The sequence below is a fragment of the Peromyscus eremicus genome, chromosome 8a (genome assembly GCF_949786415.1).
Source record: "Peromyscus eremicus chromosome 8a, PerEre_H2_v1, whole genome shotgun sequence".
Taxonomy (NCBI): Eukaryota; Metazoa; Chordata; class Mammalia; order Rodentia; family Cricetidae; genus Peromyscus; species Peromyscus eremicus.
In genome coordinates, this window is record NC_081423.1 from 92,143,778 (window position 1) to 92,169,150 (window position 25,373).

Consider the following 25,373-nt stretch of genomic DNA (forward strand, 5'->3'; position numbering starts at 1 on the left):
AAAGCAATGCCACTAAAATCAGGGACAAGACAAGGCTGTCCACTCTTTCCATATCTATTCAAGTATAGTACCTGAAGTTCTAGAGAGAGCAACAAGACACTTAAAGGAGATCAAGAGGATACAAACTGGAAAGGAAGAAGACAAAGTATTGCTATTTGCAAATGACATGATAATACACATAAACAACCCAAAAAATTCTACCAAGAAACTCCTACAGCTGATAAAACACCTTCAGCGAAGTGGCTAGACACAAAATAAACTCAAGAAAAACAGTAGCCTATATACAAATGATAAATGGCCAGAGAGAGAACTTGGGGAAACCACCCTTCACAATAGCCACAAATAATATATCTTGGTATAACTCTAACCAAGCAAGTAAAGACTTGTAAGGCAAGAACTTCAAGTCTTTGAAGAAAGAAATTGAAGAAGATATTAGAAGATGGAAAGATCTCCCATGCTCGTGGATCAGTAGGATTAACATAGTAAAAATAGTCATCTTACCAAAAGCAATTTACAGATTCAACATAATCCCCACCAAAATCCCAACACAATTCTTTACAGACCTTAAAAGAACAATATTCAACTTCATATGGAAAAACAAAAAACCCAGGATAGCTAAAACAATCCTATATAATAAAAGAGCTTCTGGAGTATTGCCATCTCTGATTTCAAGCTGTACTACAGAGCCATAGTAATAATAAAAAGCCTATATGGTATTGGCATAAAAACAGACAGGTCGATCAATGGAACCAAATCAAAGACACAGACGTAAATCCACACACCTATGGACACCTGGTTTTTGATAAAGAAGCCAGAAATATACAATGGAAAAAAGAAAACATCTTCAACAAATGGTGGTTGTTTAACTGGATGTCACCATGTAGAAGAATGCAATATCTATCACCCTGCTCAAAACTGAAGTCCAAGTGGATCAAAAACCTCAACATAAAACCAGATTTGATGAATCTGATAGAAGAGAAAGTGGGGAACAGCCTTGAACTCATTGACACAAGAGACAACTTCCTGAATAGAACACCAATCTCACAGGCACTAAGATCGACAGTTAATAAATGGGACTTTATAAAACTGAAAAGCTTCTGTAAGGCAAAGGGCACCATCAATAGGACAATCCAGCAGCATACAGAATGAGAAAAGATCTTCAACAACCCCACATCTGACAGAGGGCTGATTTCTAAAATATATAAAGAACTCAAGAAACTAGACATCAACAAATCAAATAGTCCAATTAAAAAATGGGGTACAGATCTAAACAGAGAATTCTCAATAGGACTCTCAAATGGCAGAGAAGTACTTATATGTTCAACATCTTCAGCCATCAGGGAAATGCAAATCAAAACAACTCTGTCAGAATGGCTAAGATCAAAAACTTAAGTGACAGCTCAAGCTAGTAAGATGTGGAGCAAGAGAAACACACCTCCATTGCTGGTGGGAGTGCAAATTTGTACAGCATCTTTGGAAATCAATATGGTGGTTTCTCAGAAAATTGGGGATCGGTCTACCTCAAGACTCAGCTATACCACTCCTGGGCATATACCCAAAGGACGCTCTACCATACAAGGACACTTGCTCAACTATGTTCACAACAGCTTTACTTGTAATAGCCAGACACTGGAAACAACCTGGATGTCCATCAACTGAAGAATGAATAGAGAAAATGTGGTACCTGACAACAGGGTCAGCTCTAGTGTGCTGTCCAGGCAGTGTGCAGGACCCACTCTCCTATGTGCTGCCGCTGGTGGCAGGCAGGGAGAGTTCTCTCACTCTCATGACCCTGGAGCCAGCTCTATCTCATCTGCCACAAGTAGCAAGGGGCGGAGGGCAGAGGACATCTTTCCCTCACCCGAGCCACCGCATGGCAGGCAAGGGACAGACAGGTGAGCCAACCCTGAGGGCATAACAACAGGAGAGCGACCCTGCCAACCCCTCTTATTTCACCTACAGCAATCAAGAGAAAGGGCCCTGCACCTTCTATGAGCAAAACAGTAGAGCTGGCCCTGGTGATGTGAGTGAGAGGGACCTGGATATGAGGGCCCAGGAACAGAACTGGCCCCTCTCCCTGCTGTAGGATGCACTGAGTGATCTAGCTGAGTCAGTGCTGGAGAGCTTGCCTGGGTAGTGATGATGAGGGAAAGCTATCAAGCTGACCAGCTCAGCTAACACCCATGCCCAGAACCAGGGTTATGAGTTGGCCCACTCCAGCATCCACTGAATCTATGAACTGTTGGAGCATGTGAAGGGGACAAACCTACAGATCCAAAACAGCAGGATCCCTACAACACAGGACAACAGGATATCCAAGAGGAGCTCTAGTAAGAGCCCATTATTGTAAGTGTAGCAGAAACCAGAGGCCAAGAGCCATATCGATGACTCGTGGCAGTGAACTCTTACAAGTACAGATGAGTGGACTAAAAGGTAAACTGTGTGACTCACTGGGCCACACTACAGCTTCCATGACAAGTCTTCCTTTTTTTTTTTTCCTTTGTTTCTTTCTTTTGTTTGATTTTTCTTTTAAACTTGGTTTTGATTGGGGGGTAGTTTGCAAGGGCAGAGGGCAGATGAGAGGAGATGGGGAGATAAGTGGGATCAGAATGCATGATGTGAAATCCACAAAGAGTCAATACAGGTAAAAAAAGAAAGAAAATGTGGTACATTTATACAATGGAGTATTACTCATCTGTTAAAAACAATGACATCATGGAATTTGCTGGCAAATGTATGATCTAGAAAAGATCATCCTGAGTGAGGTAACGCAGACCCAGAAAGACAAACATGGCATGTACTGACTTATAGGTGGATATTAGCTGCAAAGTAAAAGATAACTATGCTACAATCCACAGACCCAAAGAAGCTAAGCAACAAGGAAGGCTTAAGGTCAGGGACACATGAAACTTACAAAGGTGGTGCAAAAATTATGGGAGTGGCCAACCAATGACTGGTCCAGCTTGAAACCCATATAATGAGAGGGACCCTGACAATGCCTGGAGGGGCAGGACCCAGAGGATGGACAGCCCAGAGACTTAGGATAGAAACAAATATGACTGGTAAAAAAGAAAAAAAAAAGGTCAATGAAATGATTCCTAATTATACTCATAGACCATTGCCTAGCCCAACTGTCATCAGGGAGGCTTCACCCAGCAACTAATGGAAACAGATGCAGAGACCTATAGCCAAACATTAGACAGACCTCAGGAAATCCTGTGGAAGAGGGGGAGGAAGGATTATGGAAGCCAGGGAGGCTAAAGATGTCATGGGAAAACACACAGAGTCAACTGACCTGGGCTCATGGGAGCTCATGGAGATCGAACCACGAACCAGAAACTAGTATGGGACTGACTAGGCCCTCTGCACATGATTGTAGTTGCATGGCTTGGTCTTCTTGTGGGACTCCTGGCAGAGGGAGTGGGGGCCGTCTCTGACTCTGTTGCCTGTTTGGGGGACCCTTTCCTCCTACTGGGTTGCCTCATCCAGCCTTAATAGGAGAGGAAGCACCTAGTCTTACTGCAACTTGATATCCCAGGGCTAACTGACATACAGGGGAGGTCTGCACTTTTCTGAAGGGAAGGGAGAAGGAGTGAATGAAGGGGAGGGCAGAAGTTGGAGGGGATTCAGAGGAGAGTAGGGAGAGAGAGGAAACTGTGATCGGGCTGGGAAAATAGTAATTAATTGATTAATAAAAATTTTGAAGTAATAAATAAAAAAGATTAATAAAAAACTTAAAAGAATGCCAATGGCATGGCTCTGACATAAGTTAAGTGGGTGATACAGGGTAGAGAATCCCTTACTAGTTTGGAGAATCAGAAAACAAAGAGGCTGAGACATTAAAAAGACTATCTTTGTGGATATAGGAACCTTCCCCACAAATACCAGTAGAAATAGGAAGAGGGGAAGTAAGGAGAGCCAGACCTAAGCTCCACATTGCAGAGGCGGACTCCAATAAACATCACACACTCATCTAAACTGCCCAGTGTTTATGTACATTAATTAATATTCTGATGTCAGAACTATAAGCTCATAAGCATTACACATTTATTATCTAAAGTGTCTAGTATTTATATACATTAATACTCTGCAAGTACACACAAACATGAGAACTAGAAAAGCTAGCAGGCACCACACATTTAACTGTCCAGTGTTTATATACACTAATACTCTGCTAATACACAAATTGATAGGTATAAAAGGAAACTGCAAAGTAGTTTATTACCAATACCCATGTTTCACTAAATATTAACTCTTCCAGTTTAAAATAACCTAGTGAAAATACTTAAGTTCAGAGAAAATACTTGCAACTCACATAAGCATATACAAAATACATAAAGAATTTTTACAACTCAATAATATAAATACAACAGAACCAATTTAAAAATGTTAATAAACATTTTAATAGAAATAATCCTTCCTCTCAGAAGACATTAAAGTGGACAACATAAAGCATATGAAAAGGTGATTACAATGTTACTTGGTAAAATGAAATTTTAAAAGTTAATGAATCACTACTACAGGATAAATGAGGAACCTTCCAAAATCATCTCACTATTGGGCCAGTGAGATGGCTCAGTAGGAAAAGGTATCTGCTGCCAAACCTGATGACCTAAACTTAATCCCCAGGACCCACACAGTAGGCAAGAAAAGCTTTTGCTAGCTGTCCTCTGAGAGCCACATGCACTGTGTGGCTTATGCATACTCAGAAACAAACGAACATGCATCTGCACACAAAATAAACAAAATATAATAAAAAATGAATAATTCAAATCTTAACAATCTGACTTTTTTCAACAGTAAAAAGCAGATAACTATACACCTTAAATACACTTAAAGTACTTAATAGAGCCACAGTCTTTAGTGGCTTAAATTTTCAAAACATTTATTTCTTTTCTTAAAAATGTTTTATATACATTATAGAAATAACCAGAATGCCGGGCAGTGGTGGTGCATGCCTTTAATCCTAGCACTTGGGAGGCAGAGGCAGGTGGATCTCAGTGAGTTCGAGGCCAGCCTGGTTACAGAGCGAGATCCAGGACAGGCACTAAAACTACACAGAGAAACCCTGTCTCGAAAAAAAAAGAAAGAAAAAAAAAGAGAAATAAAGAACCAGAATGAACATGCAGTAAATGTATGAAGGACACTACACATTAATGTTTATTTGGGGAAAAAAGGTTCTGTATAATATTAAAGGCCCAGCCTTAATATTATACTATCCCAGGGGCCCAGAAGGGACTCTACCATCCGTGCGGAAATCAATCCAGAAGCACAGAGCTCTTTTGTCCAATTCAGTTTATTCGTCTGTCACCATCATTCAGCCACCAATTCAACTCTCTCAATTCAACTCCCCTTGTTCTCTTGGACCGGTCTATATCTTTTCCCAAGCAGCAACACCTCATGTTTACTATACAACACAAGATTGCAAAGTCCCCACCAGAAGCTTCCTGGCAACTTTATTTGCAACCCAAAAGGGGAGAGAACAAGAGTGGAGTTAGGAGTTGGAAGAAATCAGAAAAGGAATTTATGTGTTAGAAATAGATCCTTACCGTGGTTAGGTGAAAGCATTACAAGTCTATGATAAATGTGTTCAACTACAAACTTACAGGTGACAGGGTGGGGAAAATCTGAGGTCACTAAGAGTTAAACTATCACTATTTTCCTCTGCTGCCAGTTTCCTGATAGCGAGTCAATCTGCATCACAGCTTGAAGCACCTGGTGAGGGGAAACCCCTTTGATCTAAAAAGTTGCTCTGGGGGAGGTGAGAAAGAGGGAAGACCTGAACTTGATTTGCACAGGAAACAAAGCTATGCATCTAGGGGACAGGCACTTGGCCTGGGAGACCTCAGTTGGGGGGGAAGGGGTGCCTTAAGGAGTCTAGCAGGTAGTCTGGTAGGTATCTGTCTTTCAAGGCTTTGTTTGGGGTTGGCCCTAATAGGAAGTAGCTTAGGGAGGATATTGCAAAAGGCAAATACCCAAAACAAATGCTAAAGAGGCACCTGAAGCTCAGAGGCAGAAGAGTCTGTCTACCTGACATTATCCAAGTACTTTGAGACGGGGGTTCACACACACATTCACATTTTTGGAGAATTATGAGCACAAGGAAATCATAGCAAGGCACAACTGAATATTGAGCTGTGTAACACCAAATGCTAAATGGCTTCCCACTTGACTGACCCTTGGTCTGGTCAAGGTATAGCTTATAATATACAGCTGGACTTCTATTTCATATTCCCGTGGCTCACCACAAAAAGAAAAGCATAAGAACAAAACCAAGAAATGACTACATGCTATCTATAAATCCAGTAATATATAATGTTCAGAACAGGCCAACTTTATGAATATAGGAGATTAGTGGTTGCATAGGGCTAGAGGCATGGGAAGGAATACAGAAGAGTGACTATTAATAGATACAATTACTTGCAGTGCTGGAATTGTTTTAAAATTACATTGGTGTTTAAAATTATGGTGACGGTTTTACAATTCTGTAAATTTACCAAAACTTTAAAACTTAGGTTAAAAAAATTAACTAACCTGAAAAAGGGATCCTTTCTTATTGATCTGCCACCATGTTTTTTCTCATAGTGTTGTAAGAGGAAAATCCACAGTATACAATGCAGGTAGGGCTAAGAGAAGAATACGTAACAGCTTATGACTGAATCATCATTTCTTTGCTTTTCCAACAGAACCAAGACTACATAGATCAGGTGCTTTACCATAACAAGAGGGGGGAAATCCAACTTTTTTTGTTTGTTATAATAAAGATAATTAAAAATAACTTGTCTCGTTTAGTTTCTTGATGATGGAGATTGAACTTGGGGCCTCACACAGAGCTTATGTTATTCCACTAACTGCACCACCAGTCATAAATTTTAATACTAAGAAAGTAATGTTATTTCCCATAAAGTAATTCTTCATATGTTTTCTGCCCCTATAAGTTCATTTACTGTTAGTTTTACAAAATATAATCAAGTATAAAAGCTTAGCTGGGAATGGTGTCAATGGCTTATAATCTCAGCACTAGGGGAGCTTAAACAGAAACACTATAAAATCCAAGCCAGGCTGGGCTATCTAAGACCCTGTCTCAAACAACAACAGATTTTGTTCTTCCTCTGAGGAAGCCAGTTCTATTAAAATACAATTAGTAGCATGGAAAAGTCAAGTATATTGAACTAAAAATAATTGGTCAACAAAAGGTATTTTTACAAAAATGCAGATTCACTATCATTAACACACTTAACTTATAGGCTTATTCTCTACATAACAGGACAAAAACTAAAAATAAAACACAAACACGTCATTCTTTTCTAACTTACTACGTAGCCCAAGGATGACTTCATGCTTCTGATCATCCAGCTTCTGCCTACAAAGTGCTGCAATTACAGGAGTATATCATCACACCTGGTTGTTACTGTGCTAGGGATCAAACCAAGGGCTCCATATATGCTAGACAAACATTCTTAACAACTGAGTTATGTTCTGAGACCATACACAGTTCCATTTTTAATTTTTTAAATTTTATATTTTATATGTATTAGTTGGGTTTTTTTGTTTGTTTGTTTGAGACAGAGTTTCTCTGTGTAGCTTTGGAGCCTTTCCTAGAACTCACTCTGTAGCCCAGGCTGGCCTCGAACTCACGGAGATCTGCCTGCCTCTGCCTCCCGAGTGCCAGGGTTAAAGGTGTGAGCCACCACTGCCCGGCTTGTTTTGTTTTGTTTTGTTTTAATGTATGTGTACCACATGAATGCTTGGTGCCTGTGGAAGCCAGAAGAGAGCATCAAATCCCCTGGAACAGGAGTTACAATTGTGAGCCACCATGTGTTGCTGGGAATTGAATCTGGGTCCTCTGGAAGAGCAGCCAGTGCTCTTAATCACTGAGTCATCTCTCTTCCCCTACAAACACTCTTAATAGGACACATGAACATACAAAAATAGCTTTTGTTATTTCTTACCATTATAACAGCAACTAACAGCTTATCCCATGGATTATAGGCATCCTCATTTTTTGGTATATTCTTCCAAGAACCCTAAAACAAAGCATATTTATAACTCGTATACACAAATATTTAGCTTTAAAATATTTAATATGTTTTAGTCATCAACATGCAACCTCTATAAATAAGGTGTTCCTATTAATAAGCTATGTTATGTCTAACTTAAAAATCTTCCTGCTACACAATATTTCTAGAAGCCAGTACAGTCAAACATATTAAACCAGAGTAGGAAAATGGAATTATCCAGCAATCATAAAGTATGAATTTACTGCTTAATTAATATAACATTTTTATTATTTGTGAATTTCATACAATGTAGTTTGATCATAATTACCCCTACTCCTCTCAACTGCTTAATTTTTTTCTAATCAAATGAAAATATCTTTGAATGATCCATGATCAAATTAATCTGATGTTTTTCCTTAATGTTTTCCTGGGGGAGAAAATCTCTTACACTTAATTTTTTTCTCATCATTTTATAGAACACATTACTTGATCCTTGAGAAATTCCTAAAAATAAAAATAAAACCACACATCTAATTATGCATATCAAATTGAGCATCAGAAACCATGTAGTAAACAGTTTTTCTCCTTTGACAACCTGAAATCATACTTGAAAATATCTGTTATTTTAAATTCCTGTATTGACTATATAATCAAGCAGTTAATCTTATATTTGTTACTATTTTCAGTACAAGAACCAAGATATCAAAGATTAAAGAATGTATATTTAGACTTTAAAATTTCTGAAACATTACTGACGTACCTTTATGAAAGAAATCAGGCAACCCAGGAGTGGGTAGATTGGAATGGCTATGCAAAAGGTGTAATGAAAAACAGTGGAAACTGAATATCCCAAAAAGAAAGTTATTTCAGTGACTGCAACACAAGCCAATGCTGTCTAAAGAGGAAACAAGAAAATAAGTGACTGAGTATTTTAAAATCTTATATAAACTTGCTACGAATTGTGCCTTGGCATCACCTATGTTTTTGATCTTCACATGCATCCAAGGAAGCATTATTATGTTGGCATCAATTGTTAGCTGTTATATACTGTGAGCAACATCCCTTGGAGTAGATGAGATGGAAGATCAATACATCCACTGAAGAAACTGCTAGCTCTCTCCATACACTCTCTACTTACGAAAGATACATTATACACTCAGTACCATCACCAGAGCATGCCTGAAAGCTTCTACCTATGCTGATTTGGAAAACTGGAATAAAATAAAAGTGAGACTTACCACAGAATAGATAAATGACCAAAATTCCTTGGTATTTAAAATTTTCTTAAAGGTGAAGGAAGCAACATAAGTGAATAGAATAACCGATGGTACATAACCAATAAGGCAAAAAACCTGTAAATCAGAAATGCATGTCCTATAAGAATATAAATAGTTTATAATACAATATAAAATATCATGGTCATATTAAAATATTCAGTAATTTTTATTCTCAAATTTCATTCTTCAACAAATCACTCCAAAAACTGTCATTGAGCTTATTTGAACAGTTATAAACCATGACTCTACTAAGCCAATAAAAATCATGCTTTTAAATTACTGTTTTATACAACTCCAAGTAATTTAACCTCGGCATTACTTGTAATTTTTTATAGCAAGTAAAATGCTCTCTAATGCCAGGTGGTATTAGTGCTCACCTTTAATCCTAGCACTTAGGAGGCAGAGGTAGGTGGATCTCTGCAATTTTTGTGGCCAGCCTGGTATACATAGTGAGTTCTGAGACAGTCAGGGCTAGACAGACAGACAGACAGACACACACACACACACACACACACACACACACACACACACACACACACGAGCTCTCATTATTTTATTATTAAAATTAGTTATAGCTAGTTACAACTGTCTATCTCTCAAATATTAGCAACCATTCTTTAAAATTGTTTTTAGATGTATTGATTTTAACATGTGCTTTTCCTGCTTGTATGTTTGTGTACCATGTACATGAGTAGTGTCCATGGAGGTCAGAAGATGGCATCAGATCCCTTTGAACTGGAGTTACAGATGGTTGTGAGCCACCATGTGGGTGTTGGGAACCAACACCAGGTCCTTTGTGATAATAACAAAGTTCTTTTAATTGCTGAGCCAGCTCTCCAGCACTTAGCAACTAATTAAATACATCACATTCAATATGACTTTTTTTGTTTTAGTTAGGTTTTATGTTTTGTTTTATTTTGAGATGGGAGTCTCACAATGTAGTTCTGGCTGGCCTGAAGCTCACCAAGTAGACTAGACTGGCCTAGAACTCACATAGATTTTTCTGCCTCTGACTCCCAAGTGCTGGGGTTAAAGGTGAATACTACCACACTTGGCTTTAATATAACTTCTAAGAGTATTTTATAGGGCAGAAGTTAATATATCAAGCCCAAATGGTCTCTAGCAAAACTGATATTTGCATCCAGCATCCTCACACATGGCTCTGTAGTGTTTTGGTTTGTTTTTTTTTTTCCTACTATAAACCATTTAGCAAAAGGAATTCTTAATTAGACATTTCCACAGATCATGAACGCCAGTTACACATTTCTTTCAAATTTCACATAAAATTTAGGAGAAGGAATTTCTTTCCTAAGGCTTAAGAGATGGCTCACTGGTTAAAAACTAGGCAACTGTGAGAACTGGAGTTCAGATTCTAGTACCCTTGTAACAAGCCAGGTGACATGCAAATTTTGGTAACTTGAGCTCTGAGGGAATCGATTACCCTCTATAGCTACTGGCAGGAGTGCTCGCGCGCTCGCGCTCGCTCTCGCGCTCTCTCTCTCTCTCTCTCTCTCTCTCTCTCTCTCTCTCTCTCTCTCTCTCTCTCACACACACACACACACACACACACACACACAAAGCACACAAGCACACACATACATACATACCCACACCATTATGTACATTAATTAAATCAAGTCTTTTTCAAAAATGAACCCGTTTCTTGTAAAATGTTTAGATGTGAGAACAGGGAAAGAAGACTGTATTTTGGTGTCTGATGCAAGCAAGTAGGTAGTCTACTTGAAAGACCACAACAGCTATAAGGAATTATAGCTTGCATTTTTTTAAAATCACTTGTAATAAAAATCGAATTAAATGTACCATATACAATAACAAACATTTGCTTCATTTTGTTTTTAAAAAGCTAATACACAAGTTATTCAACCTGACAGCTGTCATATATGCATACATAAATAGATTTTTAAGAAATATTTAACTATAAATATCATGAGCACAACTGATGCTAACTTACCACAGCAAGAAATTTTACAGGATAAAAATATAGTCCATGATGAAATGCAAATAAACTTCCCAGCATCAAAGTCAGAACAACAAAAAATAAGGGAAAGTCCACAACAGCTTGTCCAATCCAATAGGCTGATGGCAAAAGACCTGAAAGCTTAAGTTGAGTATAAGCTTTGATCTAAAAAAAAGAGAAAAACTATTAAAATCTTAAACATTTTACAAATAAAAAGCAAGTAAATTATTGTAGAACTTTTCATTCTAACCAACAAAACAAAAAAAGTAATTTTACATGCATTCGTTTTAGACTTTAATTAGGTTCATTTAAGATTTATCAATCTCAACAAAATTTTTAACAATCAGAATATAGTAAAACAAAAGGTAACATAGAAATGGTGAGTATGCCATCAATGACAGCCAAACTTGTTCATAGACAACTATGCAAAAATAAATGAAGACATTTAAATGGAAAAGAATTCTCATGCTCAAAAGCTATTTCTAGTAAGAACATATAAACTGCCTAATAGCCTCTGGATCTTCACAGAACTTCAGTTTATGTGTGAAACTTTGTGTAAAGAAAATACATTTGAAAACATTTTAAATACTTTTAAAATAAATTGCATAGTACAATAATGCTTGGTTTTCATACTACTATTTTCATGTATATTAATACTTAAATCAGTTTTCCTTCTCATGCACTCATTATTTATTTTTTGTAAAAATCTTTCCCAAATCCTGATACCTAATAATACTATTCATTTGATTTGTACTACTTCTAAAACTATATTCTCATAATAACTATGAGTATTATATCAGAGAGCAGACAATAGAGTGAGAAATGGGAAACAAGAAATAAAACATTAGTTAGGAAGAAGTGGGGCACTAGAGAGATAGCTCAGAGGTTAAGATCACTTGCGGCTCTTCCAGAGGTCCAAGATTTGATTCCCAACACCCATATGGAGCTCACAACCATCTATAACACCAGTTCCAGAGAATCTGATGCCCTCTTTGGGCTTCTGTGGGTACTTCAGGCATGCAGTGAACAGACACATATTCAAACAAACACTGGTGCTCATATAAACACCTATATGCAAACATTCACAGCAACTGTATTTTTAATAGTGGAACCCAACAGCAGTTCAGATGCTTTTTAACAAGCAATGGTTACACAAACTATGATACACCCACACCGTGTAGTAGTTCTCAGTAATAAAAAGGGGAATGGACTACAGAGACTCCTAAGACAAAATTCATGAATTTCAAGAAAGCACTAGGAAGTTACAGTAATAAAAAAGTAAAGTCGAATGCATACTATAATTCCATTTATATGCATTTGAAATACAAAAATCACAAAAACAGAGATCAGGTTAATGGTGTAAGAAAGCAGGGTGAGCAAGTCATGAGCAAGCCAGTAAATAGTTTTCCTCCACGACTTCTGCTTCAGCTCCTGCCTTTAGGTTCCTTTGCTTTGCTTCAGTTCCTGGCCCTGACTTCCTTCAGTGATGGACTGTTACCTGGAAGTATAAGCCAAATAAAACCTTTTCCCCAGGTTGAGGATTTAGCTCAGTGGTAGAGCGCTTGCCTAGCAAGCAAAAGGCCCTGGGTTTAATCCTCAGCTCTGACAAAAAAAAAAAAAAAAAAAAAAAAAAAAAAGACAAAAACAAAAAAACCTTTTCCCCAAGTTTTTGGCCATGGTGTTTTATCATAACAACAGAAACAAAACTAAGACATTCTAAAATTAAATACTCTTAAAGTTTACCATGAGGCTTCTTACTAGCAGCAATTGATACCTGTAATTTTTTTATTTTATTTAAAATATTTAATCATGTGTATGTGTGTCTGAGTTTATGGTATCACATGCATGCAGGGGACCACAGAGGGCAGAAGAGGGTACAGAATTCCCTAGAACTAGAGTGACTGGCAGTTGTGAGCTGCCATGTGGATACTCAGAACTGAACCAGGGTCCTCTGTAAGGAAAGCAAGTGCTCTTAACTGCTAAGGCATCTATCCAACACCATTTATTTTTTTAACTAACTTAAAAAATATTTTTTTTTACATTTACTTAAGTGTGCCCGTGTATATGTGGCACATGTGGATATCACAGAGCAGTTTGGCGGAATCAGTTCTTTCCTTCCACCATGTGGATTCCAGGGTTGAACTCAGGTCCTCGCGCTTGACAGAACCTGATACTGTAATTTTTTGTCTGATTAATTACCTTATGATTCTCTGCATTTTCCATGGCAAAGTAAGGTGGCATTGCAGTAACGATGATTCCAAGCAAAGCTGCTTGAAAATACAGCTCAACTTTAAAAACTATGTCAGTAATTTCCTGAAAGACAAAAACAATCGAAAATGAATCTGAGAATCACTTTAGAATGCCTTAGAATATTAAATCTCTAAAGAAAGACATTAAGGTATCTATCCAGGGTACGGACAAGTAACAGGTTTATTAACAAGAAGTGCTAGACTACACTGCCAACTCTGCCACTAATTAGTATGTGTAATAAACAATTACCATATCCACCAATGGCCAGATGCAATGATAATACCTAAGAATGATATCTGGTACTTTCCAGTGACTGTGTGAACACTACCATGACTGTGTCAAATAAGATCTTGATCCCTTCTTTTTTCCTTTGGGAAAAGCTATATCCAAGCTTATCTTCCTAACGAATCAAGAACATCTCCCAGACAAGAGTGACTCTAACTCCTATAGTTCCATGTCCCTTGTTACCCTAAGAGTCAGCTAACTTTCCCAGGCAGTCCAGAAAGTAGCTGACATCCAAACGCAGATGACCTGAGACTTAGGTTGCTTTTGGTGTTATCCTCTAGCCTCAACAAGCCCATTTCTCTATCCTTGTTCACACTGATCTCTGTGCTAGAGACTAAACCCAGTGCCTTGCACCTGCTAGGTGAGCATGCTAAGAGTAAATCCTGGACTCGGCTCTACCCTTTCTATTAAACAGGAAAGGTACTATGTATTAGGACACAATCTACATGTCTAACAAGTACCCTGGCCCTGGCTCACTTTTTCATCAGATGATGTAGAAACAGTACATAGTGTCTTTTTGTCCCTGGCCTTCAACATTTTGTTACTGTGGTGGTTTGAAAGAAAATGGTCCCCAAAGGGAGTGGCACTATTAGGAGATGTGGCTTTGTTGGAGTAGGTGTGGTCTTGTTGAAGGAAGTGTGTCACTGTGGGGGCAGGCTTCGAAGTTTCTTTCCTCAAGCTTCACTCAGTGTGACAGTTAATCAACTTCCTGTTGCCTTCTGGTCAAGACGTAGCCTGTACCCTGCCATATTCCTCATCATGATAATGGACTGAACCTCTGAAACTGTAAACCACCACTTCAATTAAATATTTTCTTTGTCAAGAGTTGCTGTGGTCATGGTGTCTCTTCACAGCAATAAAAAGGCCTAACTAAGACATCTACTTGAAGTAAAAATGGTTGTCTGTGTGACTTCTTAAGCTTTCTTTCAATATCTCAGTAACTAGATACCAGACCCTCCCCAAAAAAATACTAAACCATGTTCATTTCTTGCCTACAATTAATATATCAGGGATTCACAAACCTATCAGCATCAAATAGAGCTGCTCTGGATTTTGAAGCAAACTAATCCTGGAGACTCCTAAATTCCCCACCTCAACTTTTAACTTTCGGAAATTTCCACATATGAATTCATCTTTGTGTATGTTTGCTTACTTGAATGAATGGGGTACTCCAGATCTGGATAGCTTCAGTCACATTTAAATGATATAGATAGTAGTTACTAATGATGTTCATCATTACTGGTAAAGAATAAACCATAGTACTGTTGAAAACAGCAGTAAAAACATAGTCCTACAATTTAAAGAGAAGAGTTGATACATTACTTATATAAGCATACTAATATCACTAAGGACCAAACTTTTCTTACAAACTAACTTTATTAGATTAATTAAATATTTTAATTAATTAAATCTTATTAGATACTGTGAAAAAACTGTTTCAACAAGGGATAGGAAAAATAATGACAGGTAAGATAACCTAGCTTTAAATATGCAGATATTTTAAGCAAAAATATAATATGAAAATAAAAAATGTTACTGGTCACTTACCAGGGCATAAAACTACCACAAACAAAATGAATTGTTTTTAATTATATCTAAAAATATACTCTAATTCATGACTAATAGGATAAGTTCTGCTAATTAATTTTAGAGTAATCATTTCAGTATTTTATAACTTTTAAATGAGTACTCACGTATAATACTCATACCTTTTCTGAATGTACCACATTTAAAGCTGCACTATGGGGAGCAGCAGATACATAGTCACTGTCATTAAACATTGTCACCATTATGTTCTGGTGTGTGAAAAAGTTAATAAGATCATTGATATCCGAGTCTGGTATTAGAAAATAAGAATAATAAAGAATTAGTTTAAGTAAGATACATAATAGACTTTTAATAACATTAGGAGATAATGCTCTTTCAAGGAGATCTTTTATCTTCAGCCTAGATATTGGTAAGAGCATTGGCTCTGTAGTCAGTAGGACAAGATTCAAACCCAAGTTGTACCACTTACACTATATATCCTTCAAGAAAGTTACAAGGATATTCTAGAACTTAGTTTCCTCCTCTGTCAAGGAGAAGTAAGTATAACTACTTTATAAGGACATTGGTTGTGACAATTAAATGACAGAATACATATGCAAGGCTTTGAACAGAACCTGGTAACTGTATAACTTTTATCTGCTGCCTACAGAAATATTAATAATCTATTTGGTCATTTTAATTGCACCAAAGTAGCCAAGTACAAAAATCAGTCTTCTACCTACATTCTTTAAATGGCCCAAAACCAAAAGACTCCTGTTTGTGTTTAAATGTATAGCATCATGTCTGATGAGTGGAAGCACTCCTGCTCTATCACCACAAAAGCCAGGAACCAAAACATTTGTGAATTAGAAAGAAACCCAAATCTCACAAAACCAAACACTCTCAGTAAATGAACATAATGACAAGGTAGATTGAGTACCAAACATAAATGCCATAAAAATGATGCTTTTCAGCTTCATGACACAAAATTTTCTCCTAACCAAGGACCTTAACTGATCTCTTAACTACCAGAGTGGCTGTATATTCAAAAAAGAACTACCCTACATGTGATGTAACCACGTAACTTATACTCTCAAAGAAGGGTAAAAAAATATCGTGTGTGTGTGTGTGTGTGTGTGTGTGTGTGCATGTGCTTGTGTGTATTGTATATACATATATGTTACATATGCATACACACACACAGAGACACAAATACGCATATAAGCTACATTTTGGACCAGTGAGTACAGATCCAAAAGCAAGAAACAATACTACAGAAATTAATGGAAGAGACAAACATTGAAAATACGAGAATTTCTACAGAGCAAGAACAGAAAGATTTGAGATACATATATAATTTTTAGATATACATAAAAAATATGAGATTGTATTGTATTGTATTGTATTCTAGCTACATAAAATACATATTAAAACTGAAGACAAGATTTTTAAATGAAAAAAGTAAACTAAAATTATCTCCTAATTGGAGGGACTGTCCATGCTAAATGCATCATTTTCAGAAAAGATTAAGATTATCATACTTAGCACTGTATTTTAACAGTAATGACTTCAAAGCAACATAGTTTCTGCAAGTCTTCAGACTACAGGCTATTTATGTAAGCAGGTGTTATAGGAAAGCTTATCATAAATAAATTAAATTCTTTACTAAGTTCTAATATTTTGAAAACTTAGAATCCTAATTTAAAATTAGCTCAAATCCATAAAAACATGAAAAAAACCTTTTTGCCAATTATACAGTAAGAATAAAAATAGTAAATACAAAATTATCAATGGCAAACTTAAGATATTCAGGTATAGATATTTATATGTAAGTAAGGTTTATTTTTTACTTATAACTAATTCTTTAAATAGTTCCTGATGAATCATTATATCTCAATGAGTATGTATAAATACTATAGCTCTTGCTAGGGAAAATTTTACAGCCTCAAGTTCATTAAGCTCATCATGAACTTTGAGGTAAAATGTGCTAGTAGGAACTTATTACTGTTTTTAAAAAGAATTTAATAATTATAAGCAGTATAAATTAGAATATTTTAAAAACTGCCAATTACATTTAAAACAAAACTTTATTTCTGATATTATTCCGAATCACTAAGATAAATATTTAATTTAGGTTTTACAATGATAGATCATGCTTGCTTTACTCTGCATTCCATCAACCCTTCACCCCCATCCCCAACCAACACACATTCACAGACCTTCACACACTCTCACCAGTAGAATTTTGAAGCAGCAGGTTTGTTTTATATTTATGAGGTTTATCTCCAGGTTTTAGGAAATACAAATCTGGAACGAGTTTGATGGGAACCACAGCATTCTTAAAAGAATGATGTACCAAAAACATAAAAATCTGAACTGCAAAAAAAATTAAAAGCAGAAGCAACCTGCAAGAAAAAAATAATAATATAGCTTAAGATACATTAGCATACAAATCTATCAAAGATCTTCCTTCACATTAATATAAATTCGATACTCAGACAATTAAAAAACAAAAACAAAAACAAAACCAAACAAGATGAACAAAAAAAGGAAAAAGAAAGAAAAAGAAAAACTTCCTAAAAGTCTATTTTCTAAAACTGACCCGATACAAATATTAGAGAAAAAGTTAAATGGGATATCAAAAATAAAGATTATTAAATTTTAAGTAAAGAGAAGAAAAAGTTATAAAAGTATATTTAGACCAGATTCCCTCTTAAATTATAGGATATATAAACATAAAATTGTTAAAGAACTAAGTATTGCCATAAATGTCTATGTTTCTATATTCCTGATGGAAGTGTTTCTTACTCGGACTCTATTCTAGCCATTTACTTTTCATACCCTAACAAAAATATTGTAAGCATAGGGAAGAAAATTAAAATACAGTGAAAACTCTACAATTTAAAATTTTCATCCTTATCACAATTTAACTACATTAACTGCTGCTGGTTCACTGAGATATTGTCAAACCATAATATATAAGATGCATATTATACTATACATATACCTGCCTATTACTATATTACATTACATATTGTAGTACCATGAATATATAGTAGTACAAAAGGACATTGTAGTATCATAGAGATTGTTACTTGTCTTATGAAGTATCTACAGATTATATAATGTATCTCAGTAGCAAGAGTTTAGATTATCAATTATTTATAATTTTTTATTTAATAATTTTAACTTCCAGTTAAACCACCTGTATTTTAAAAACCTGTATTTTGCTGAGCATGGTAATGCACTCATATAATCCCAGTCTTTGGGCAGCTGAAGCAGGAGGATTCAGAATTTGAGAGCAACCTCTGTTTGAAACCCTATCTCAAAAACCAAATAAACAAAATCATTCAATTATTTTAAATATTGTGAAATCAGCATCCCTTAGAACATGCTGTATTTAAATCTAAATCTGTAAGTTAGCAGAAAATATCATCCTGAGTGAGGTAACCTAGACTCAGAAGGACAAACATAGTATGTACTCACTCTTAAGTGTATACTAGATGTAAGGCAAAGTATAACCAGACTACAACCCACAGCTCCTAAGAAGCTAGCTAACAAGGAGGGGCCCTAAGAGAGACACATAGATGGCCCTGAGATCTACATGAGCAAACTGGGAGTGGGGTGGAGGGAATGGAGGGCAAAGAATGGGAGATGAGAGCATAAGGAAATGGGAGGGTCGATCTGGAACAGGGACAGAGTGGGAGAACAAGGAAAGACCATGATAAATGAAGACATCATGGGAATAGGAACAGGCAGGGTGCCGGGAAAGCTCTCAGGAACCCACAAGGATGACCCCACCTTGGACTACTGAGAGGGTGCCTGGTCTAGTGAATACCCTAACTGTCATCATAGAGCCTTCATCCAGTGACTAATGGAAGCAGATGCAGAGATCCACAGCAGAGCGCAAGGCTGAGCTCCGGGAATTCAATCAATGAGAGAGAGGAGGGATTCTGTGGGCAGGACATGTAGACTATGATGGGAAAACGTGCAAAGATGACCAGCCACACTAGTGGAAACCCATGAACTGAGAACTAATAGCTATGAAGCCTCCATAGGACTAGACTAGGCATTCTGGATATGGGAGACATTTGTTTAGCTTGAACTGTTTGGGGGGCCCCCAGGCAAGGGGATCGGGATCCGTCCCTGGTGCATGGGCGGGCTTTTTGGAGCCCAGTGCCTAGGATGTGACAACCTTGATGCAGAGGGTGGGGCTCGGACCTGCCTCAGCTGAGTGTGCCAGGCTCTGCTGACTCCCCATAGGAGACCTTGATTTGGAAAATGTGGGGATGGAGGGTGGGTTAGGGGGAAAGGCTGGGGGGTGGGAAGAGGGAAGGGGGGGATTTGTGGTTGGTATGTAAAGTGAATAGAAAATTTCTTAATAAAAAAATGAAAAAAAAAAAAGAAAGAAAGAAAGTCCGGGAGTAAGGTTTTTTTTTTTTCTCCCTCTTAGCATTTCTATGTCATGTGCTGATTATTACAGAGCAGGAACCTATAATGTTGTATCACCTGGGACTGTGTTATCCCAGTAACAATACCATGAAATGTTTATTGCATTTTTTTAAAACTGAATATAAAATTTATTGATTTATCTCTACCCACAAAAAAAAAAGAAAAACAAAAATCACGACAAGAATATATGGAAGCTTCAGATTAATGTTAAAATTTTATATTACAAAACCGGAAAAATAATTTCCATGGTGTTCTTACATGTTAACTATTCTTTGAGAGAATTATAAGAAATAGTTCCTAGTATATTTGACCATACAACATTTTTGTCTTGAACTCAATGTTTGCGTCCCCTCAAATTTACATAGTGAAGCCCTAATCCTTAGTCTGATGGTATCTAAAGACAGGAACTCTGAAGAGTAATGCGAATTAGATAAGGCCCTTATGATGGGATTAGCACCCTTTTAAAACTGACACCAACAAGCACGTGTTAGTGTGCTGGTTTGCATGTTCTTTCCAAACAAAAAAAGAAATAACTAAAGCATGCAACTAAATGGCATCCTTCTTCAAGGAAAGAAAAGAGCCTTTACTATGCTGACACCTGGGATCCCCAACTTCTAACCTCCAAAAACACACAGTTCATGAAATTTTATTACAGCAATCTGAATTAAGTCACTTTCATTGTTTTCCAGAGAATGTATTATCAAAATGATTTCAACTAAATAAATTTAAAATATGCTGACTTAAATAAACATTTTTTTTTTCAGGACAAGCGATATAGAAACAAATCAGATGCTTGACTAGCACTTGTTTGATACTAAATAAATTTGGTCAAAACCTCAAATAACTCCAGAATATTTCAGACATTTATGAATGCTCTTATTATTAAATTTTATTCCTACAATCATTTTGGCTCTAACAAGACAGACATATGGTATATTAAAGCAGGAAATATAATTTCCCAAGGTCATTATCAGAATGAGGAGAAGGGGTATTAACTGAGAGAGAATAAAATTATGTAGAGAATTTTTAATTCATAGGTTTACTAGCTATATAGCTTTCTTTGTATTTCAGTTTTCTTCATCTGATAAACAGGGATAAAACTTAACTTTCCTGCTGTTTAATAAAAACAATTATAAAAATTAATGAATGGAAAAATTATGAAAAGCTACAAATGCAAAATAAAATTTAAATATAATGACAAAACTCAAAAATTAGACATTAGATAGTAATACTTGTCACTTCATCATTGTAAAGATAAGACAACAGATACCAGTTTAGATAAAAAGAGTACAGGGATTGGCTGGTGGTAAACACCTTTAATCCCAGAGGGATTAGGAGGCAGAGACAGGTGGATGTCTGTTAGGTGAAGGCCAGCCTGATGCACATAGTGAGTTCCATGCCAGCCAGTGCTACACAGTGAGACTCTTGTCTCAATCAATCAATCAATCAATCAATCAATATGAATAAAATATAAAGTACAATGAGTCTGTGATAAAATTACTGTACCTTTTGATACTGTGAAATTGTCATGTTAATCTTTCAAAAATACAAAGCTGTGTACATGTCATTATTTAAAAGTTCAGACAGCAAATCCAATTTGCAACCTCAAAAGGACAAGTTTTCAGAAGAATGATAATTACACTTACACTGAGCGCACTGATTTGCTTTCTCGTTTCAATGTGAGGAAATGAAACTTTGCTATTGTAGACACTTGCTGTTTCCAAAGGCTCATGGTGCTCACTAGAGAAGCTTTTGTTTCAGAAAGAATAAGTAAACTCTGTTCCATTTCATCAAAAGATTTTGAGTCCATTTCTTCTTCCAGGGGCTGCTGTGTAAATACGCTATAATCTACTTGCCAATAAAATTAAACAAACAAACAAAAATTCTGGAATATGTTTGGAATACAAAGATTAAAAACTAAGACATGTCAACTTTACAGAATGAATCTGGCAGTGATGTGGAACAAAAATGGAACTCTTATACACTTTGTCAACATCTATTCAAGTTGAACACGTGCTAAGTTTCAATCATAAAATTCTCAGCTCACATTCTCATCTTGTACTACATAGCTCCAGCTTCGCTCTTTGCCACACCACACAAGATGCTCTTGGCAAGGTCACTAGTGTCTTCCCCACTACCAAGCCCCTCGTTATCCCGTTTCCAAAACTATTTTCTTTCCTCACTTTACTCTGTATGCTATTTGACAATTAAATGTCCACTTTCTCTTTCCCCAAAGACAGCTTTTTCTCAAATTTCCCTTCTCTGTTCTTTAATGAAGAAAGAAAATTCTAATTGTCAGCCCTTCTCTTGCTCCTTGACTGCTTACCATCAGGGGTTGCCCTTTATACCTCTATATTCTCCCACCAAGTGTTCTTACCTATTTACATAAAACAGTATCTTTGTGACTTCAGAATTTCCATGTCTAGCCCTCACATCTTCACTTAGCTTCAGATACATGTCAAACAATGACAGTAAAAATGCATCCTATCTTTACATAACCCTATCCTTCTCTCAGGAAGTAGCAATCCTGCATCAGGTTCCCAAAGCAAAAACTTGAGATTGATTCTTGATCCCTCCCTAAGAATCCTCAGCAAATCATTATTGCTGAGATCAATACAACACAAACCCACTTCTTGCAGATTTTACTGCCATCCTAATTCAAAGATTTACACACAAGTTTCCTCACTGATCTGCTCTTCTTTCATAGTACAATTATCATTCAATAATTAGAAACATTTTTTTCAGTGCTGGACACAAACCCAGAATCTTCGAGATGCCAGACAAGTGCTCTATAACGGAGCTACCTTCCCAACCAAGAACGTGTTCACTAAAACACAAATCAGGACTTACTAAGTTATTCCTTTGCTCTACAACCCTTTGACATTGTACTAAAAAAATTAAAGAAAGCTCTTCTCAGATACTCAGAAGCAAAACATGACCCAGCTCTTGGGGTACTCTCCGACATCAATGTAATATTACTTTCTTCATGGTTCCTGCCATGGTGACCTGAGTTTTCATACTTCAAAGACATCTAATTAATGTCTCAACAACTGCAAAGTAGAAATTTTCTTTATATAGTACATTTTGTCCTAAAATACTTGCATGTCTGGATTTTTATGGTAATTGACATCTCAGTTCAAATATCTTCTCAATGAAGTCCTCCCTGACAATAAAACCTTCCAAGAATATCATATCATTTCCTTCATAATTTCTATCACTATTCACAAATACTTCAGCTACTTATTTACTTCTGTCTTTGGTTCCACAAAACAACACAAACTTCATAAAGTTGCATAATTTATTTGCTTATAAAATTTTTTGTCTTGTCCAGTTCACTGACTGATATTTTTAGTTCTGTTTTTACCTGCTTGGTCAATCTCTGCTTCAACTTCTAGCTTTAAGAATACATCTTCCAATGTTGTCATGGAAACACCATAAGAAATAACACCCAGATTTGAATGAATGTCTAGAGCAGAAAACAAACCTAGAGGAAAGAAAAACACAGGTCGAATGGTATAGAGCTCTCATAAGTCATGCAGAAGGCTTACGAGATGGCTCAGCAGTTAAAAGCAAATATGCTCTTACTGAGGACCCAAGTTCAGTTCCTTGCACCAATGTTGGGGTAACTCACAACTCTAGCTCATGGGAATCTGATGCCTCCGAGAAGCCTACACAGGCACCTGGATTCACATACAAATACCCTCTCCCCACACACATAATCTAAAATAAAATTAATATAAGTTGACCTATAACACCACTCAAAAATAATACAAATTAGTCTAAAATACATTCAAAAACGGGTATAAGGCAGGCAGGCAGGCCCAGTAATTCTTGTCTGTGACCTCAGCACTCTAGAGGCTGAGGCAAGAGGACTAGCATGGAATTAAGAGCAGCCGGCAATACATGGTGAGGTCCAAGCCAAGAAAGAAAGAGAAAGAAAAAGAAAGAAATAAAAAAAGAAAGAAAGAAAGAGAGAGAGAGGAAGAAAAAATTAGATAATTATTAAATTTAGTCAGCATAGTGGTACTCAAAGATTTTGGTCTCAGGATACTTTTAACATTATTATAAATTCCAAAGAATGCCAAGGAAATTTTATTTATGGAAAAATATTAGAACTCCATTATGTTATAAATTAAAATTAATAAATATTTATAGCACTTAAATGATAATTCTAAATTAAAATAATTACTTTGTAATTTATTCTGAAATTACAAATTACTTGAAAACATGCACAAAGCCTCCCTACACACATGTACACCAAAACCAAACAACCACAACAACAAAAAACACAGACATACGCATATTGTCCTCAGGAAACCCACAACAAATTCTGGCTTTTTTTGACACAGGGTTGGCCACTGTAGAACTGGCTGGGTTGCTCTGGGACGTGCTATGCAGACTAGATTGGCCTCACACCTGTAGCCATCCTCCGGCTGCCTCTGCCTCCCAAGTGCTATGATTACAGACGGGCACCACCAAACCAAGCCTTAATTAACTCTTTTTCTTTTTTTTAGTTTTTCGAGACAGGTTTCTCTGTGTAGCTTGGTGCCTGTCCTGGATCTCACTCTGTAGCCCAGGCCGGCCTCGAACTCACAGAGATCCACCTGGCTCTGCCTCCCGAGTGCTGGGATTAAAGGTGTGCGCCACCACCGCCTGGCTAATTTTTTTCTTAACAACATAAACATAATTCTCTTTATTTGCATTGAATATTTAAATTAACAAATTATAGTTACATACTATTTGTAAAAAGATAAAAACAAGAAGCACACACATTAGTATTCAGTATTTCAGGCTCAAAGACTAGATAAAGTAAAAAACTACAAGTTCTGGCAGCTGGGACTATTACATAGAAAAATCATCAAAAAACCTATTCCCAAAACAAAAGTCCTAGTCAATCAAGAAACTGAAAAGTAAAAGTATACCTGAAAATTTGTCCATGTCTTTGAAAGGCAAGCTATACACAAGCTGTTGGTCATTCTGTTGCAGTAAAGTAGCTGCAGGTATGTGCTGCCTAACCAGTGAAGAAAGTGATTCTGTGGCACAGTATCTGTCAATGTACATGCTAGAGAAAGCCAAAATCATGATTTTTATGATTATTCCATAAACAACCAACACTAAATTCTGAATGTTTAAATTGTATCACTAACATAGTTAAGGCACAATATAGCAAGCCCTAAAAGTAGTAACAGCAGGTCAAGCACAAATACAAATAGAGTAAAGTCAGAGAAGAATAAGTGTTACCTCAGGCGGTAGCCGATTCCCCATTTACTCTTTAGGAAAATTGAAGAACCAACACATTTCAGCATTCCTTGTGATATGACAGCTTTCCTATCTACAAAGTGGAATTCACAATTCAATGGCTAAGTTAATTAGCATACATTCAAGTATTATATCATTAATCATCACAACAACATTATGAGGAAGACACTAGAATATCATCACCTATTTTTTTCAGATGAGAATATTGAGAAGACAAATACACATTGTTTAGACATGTTTCGCATATCTACTACCATAATGAAGTCAGGAACTGTACTCAGGCAGCCTAACTCCAGAGTGCATACCCCACATAGCTCAGACTCTTCTTAAAGGAACTTATAGTAC

General features: G+C 36.6%; 1 protein-coding gene across 2 annotated transcripts in view; it reads right to left on the reverse strand.

The window, feature by feature from the left end:
* The window catches only part of Abca5 (ATP binding cassette subfamily A member 5), a 74,668-nt gene that overhangs the window by 12,035 nt on the left and 37,260 nt on the right, over window positions 1–25,373 (reverse strand). For both annotated transcript variants that reach the window (XM_059272045.1, XM_059272044.1), the window contains 13 exons: window positions 25,011–25,101; window positions 24,692–24,831; window positions 23,134–23,253; window positions 21,416–21,617; window positions 17,553–17,722; window positions 15,500–15,627; window positions 14,944–15,081; window positions 13,455–13,568; window positions 11,250–11,420; window positions 9,239–9,352; window positions 8,761–8,895; window positions 7,953–8,027; window positions 6,535–6,626 (listed from right to left, as the gene is read on the reverse strand). In XM_059272045.1, coding sequence (XP_059128028.1) covers window positions 6,535–6,626; window positions 7,953–8,027; window positions 8,761–8,895; window positions 9,239–9,352; window positions 11,250–11,420; window positions 13,455–13,568; window positions 14,944–15,081; window positions 15,500–15,627; window positions 17,553–17,722; window positions 21,416–21,617; window positions 23,134–23,253; window positions 24,692–24,831; window positions 25,011–25,101 — 1,690 coding nt within the window. The remainder of the gene's footprint in view (window positions 1–6,534; window positions 6,627–7,952; window positions 8,028–8,760; window positions 8,896–9,238; window positions 9,353–11,249; window positions 11,421–13,454; window positions 13,569–14,943; window positions 15,082–15,499; window positions 15,628–17,552; window positions 17,723–21,415; window positions 21,618–23,133; window positions 23,254–24,691; window positions 24,832–25,010; window positions 25,102–25,373) is intronic.